This window comes from Humulus lupulus, chromosome 6 (assembly GCF_963169125.1).
Source record: "Humulus lupulus chromosome 6, drHumLupu1.1, whole genome shotgun sequence".
Classification (NCBI taxonomy): Eukaryota; Viridiplantae; Streptophyta; class Magnoliopsida; order Rosales; family Cannabaceae; genus Humulus; species Humulus lupulus.
Window position 1 is genome coordinate 165,128,914 of NC_084798.1, and position 3,136 is coordinate 165,132,049.

General features: G+C 37.6%; 1 protein-coding gene across 1 annotated transcript; it reads right to left on the reverse strand.

Moving 5' to 3' along the window:
- Positions 1 to 995: 995 nt before the first annotated feature.
- LOC133785639 (uncharacterized) lies at positions 996 to 2,070 on the reverse strand. Its single transcript, XM_062224859.1, has 3 exons — positions 1,550 to 2,070; positions 1,136 to 1,499; positions 996 to 1,049 (listed from the first exon to the last, which is right to left on the reverse strand). Exons 1-3 carry the CDS (start codon positions 2,068 to 2,070, stop codon positions 996 to 998), a joined length of 939 nt encoding a protein of 312 aa, XP_062080843.1.
- Positions 2,071 to 3,136: the final 1,066 nt, after the last annotated feature.

Genomic DNA, 3,136 nt, shown 5'->3' on the forward strand with positions numbered 1-3,136 from the left:
GTATTTTATTTACAGAGAAATGAGAGAGATGGTTGTGGCTTTATTCATTGGATAGACCCTCCTAGTGTTGAAAGACATAATTGTGATAATGGGTTGTTTAAAAGAGTAGAGGAGATCGAAGGCAATCTTTTGCAACAATAGATTTTTGTTGAGAAAAGAGATGAGCAAGTTGGAAAAATTTTTATGTTGATGGAGGATGTCAAAACTGGTCTCTGTATTTTTGTTGTACTTTTATCTTTTGTTTTGTACTTGGCATTATGGTGAAATGTAATTGTTGTGTTGTTGCTTTAACAGAAGAAAAAAAAATGTAACTGTGTTGAAGAAATGAAGGAAAACATCATTTATGGTGTATGTATTTTATTGGATCTTATATATTTGACAGCATATATAATTGTGATGTATTTTTATTGATTCCGAGATATCTAGTAGCATATATAGTTGCTTAATTGTAATGAAATTTGATTGAAAAAAGGTTTCCAATAGCATAATACAACCAGGATTATAATATAAAAAGTGAGGCAACATTTTCATTCAGTAAACTAGTATCTGGTGCACAAAACGTGATCCTAAATCAGATATACAACCTTGCTCAAGTACATTAGTGATCCTAAAACAAATTTACAACCTTGCTCAAATACATTGAAATGGTATTCAGTGAGCATGGGACTAATAAAAAAACAGAGACAAAAGCAGACATAGCAATTGACTTTCAGCTCCAAACTTATCCAATACACTGCTTGTCAATCAAAAAATTAGATACCGCCTTGACTAAATATGTTTGGTCCTTGTTGTAACTGTGGTGTTACCTTTTTGGGGTGGGTTGAATGGAACTTGCTACAAATTAAGATAGACAAATCAGGTAGCTTAAATGATAAAAACCAAACAACAGAAATCAGTGAGCATTATTTGAAGTTGTTAGGAGATACCTGAGGTGGTGGCATTATTCCTTGTAGGGAACTTAGATTTGTTGCTGAACTCACTGAAGAATTTTTTGGCTAACTGCTATTTCTAGCATAAGTACCAGGATCAGCTGGGGGGTTGTCTTTTCCCTACCAAAACAAATCTTTTTTATCAATCCAAAAGCAAGCAAACATTATCCTTCAAACCAGATGCAAATAATACAATAGTAACTTACCGAATTGAGGTTGTTTCTAGCACAAGTTCTGAAGTTGTGGCCCATTGCACCATAGCCAGAACATCTCATTCTCACATATCTTCGTTTCAATTTCTTGGCTGTTGGTGGAGCCAACTCATCAAGTTCAACTCTTCTGCTTTTCTTAGGCCTACGAGGTTGATTCTTCCCAATTGGCTTAATCATTCCAACCTTGCCACTTCTAGGCCACTCATCTTGATTCCTAATTGGAAAAATTTGTTGAGAGTATGCCTTCATGTAGTATTCCTTGGTATGCCATTTGGAGACATATGTCACTAGATCCTCTCTTTTATGCCAAATAGCAGCAACAGCATGACTACATGGAATACTAGTGAGTTCCCATCTTCTACATGAGTAGACCCAATTTTCTAAATCAACAGAGTACATGCCCCGTACATGTTCATCACCTGGTACATAAATTCACTTCCTTTGGTGGGAATGTGACTTCCAGTTTCTACCTTGTTCTTTTCAAGAACAATTGCGACCCTTGGTGCATTGAAAGACTCCCACATTATAACTGAATGCCTATTTTTAGTGAGCCTTTGTATCATGTACATCCTAATACGCTCCAACAACGACAATATTGGTCTATCTCTGGCTGCCAATATTGACTTTGTACCATTGAATCCCTCACACATGTTATTTACAAGTATATCACACTTAGGTTGAGTCCTAAAGTGTGATCTACTCCAGTGATGTGGACCTGCAGCCAATAACCAGTTGTATGCTTCCTCATCAATTGATTTGATCTCCAACATCACAGCTTTGAATCTCCTAATAGTTACCTCTCTTGCAGCTTTCCATAAAGGGTCTTTCAAGGTTTTATCCCTGAAAACTTTGTTGAAATTCTTCTCTAGATGCCTTGCACAATGCCTGTGCTCGGCCTCAGGTACACCCTCATCCCACAAACCCTTCATGGCTTGCTCTAAACCTTTTTACTTGTCTGTAATAAAGCTCCAATGGTTTGAGTTTTCAATTTTGAAGTCCACCTTCAATAGGTCCAGAAACCAGCTCCATGAATCCTTATTCTCTATCTCAACAACAGCAAATGCTATAGGATACATTTGGTTATTCACATCTATTCCAACTGCTGTTAAAAGTTGTCTTGGATGTACACCTTTAATGTGGCAGCCATCCAACCCAATTAAAGGTCTACAACCCTCATTGAAACCTGCTTTTAATCCAGCATAGCAAATATACATCCTCTTGAAACGTGGCTTACCATTCTCACCAACTTCTGTCAAAAACTCAATAGTTGAACCCTTATTGGTCCACTTAATCTCCTCTGCATAATCCCAAAGACAAGCATACTGCTCTTCATAGCTCCCTTCAATTGCTCTAGTTGCCATCAGCCGAGCTCTATAAGCTTTGTCCCGTGTAATCTTAATGACATTGTCCTTACTAACCTTGTGCATGAAAGAAGAGATTCCCCACTTGTCATTCATCTTGAACTCATTCTTGTACTTCCGACTCAACCATCTAGAAGTTGCAAATCTATTTGTATTCTTTCTAGCACATTTGTGTTCATCATTATAAGTTTTGATGACAAATGTGGTGGTGTCATCAATCTTCGATGCAAAAACCCATGAACAGCCAACACCTTTACATTGAGCCCTAATCCTATGAGGGTCATTCTTCTAAAAAAAACTGTCCTTTCCATTTTGGATTGCATACTCCTTAATTGCTTGCTTAAAAACTGCCACATTTGGAAATGATAACCCGAGCTTGAACACTGGTTTTTCCATGTCAATTGAAGCCCTAAACTGAGGAAGCTCTAGCAGCTTGGTTTTTCTGTACATTTTGTTTGGTTTGTTGATCCCCTCAATCTCCTCATCATTCTCATCTTCATCCTCACTTGAACTATCTTGTGGAACAAAGTCGCTGTCAGAATCTTGTATACCCACATCTCCTATGTCAATGTCTATAGGCTTTTTCGCTAATCCTTTCAAGTGGTTTTCAGCTGCCTCCCCCACATCTAAGTCA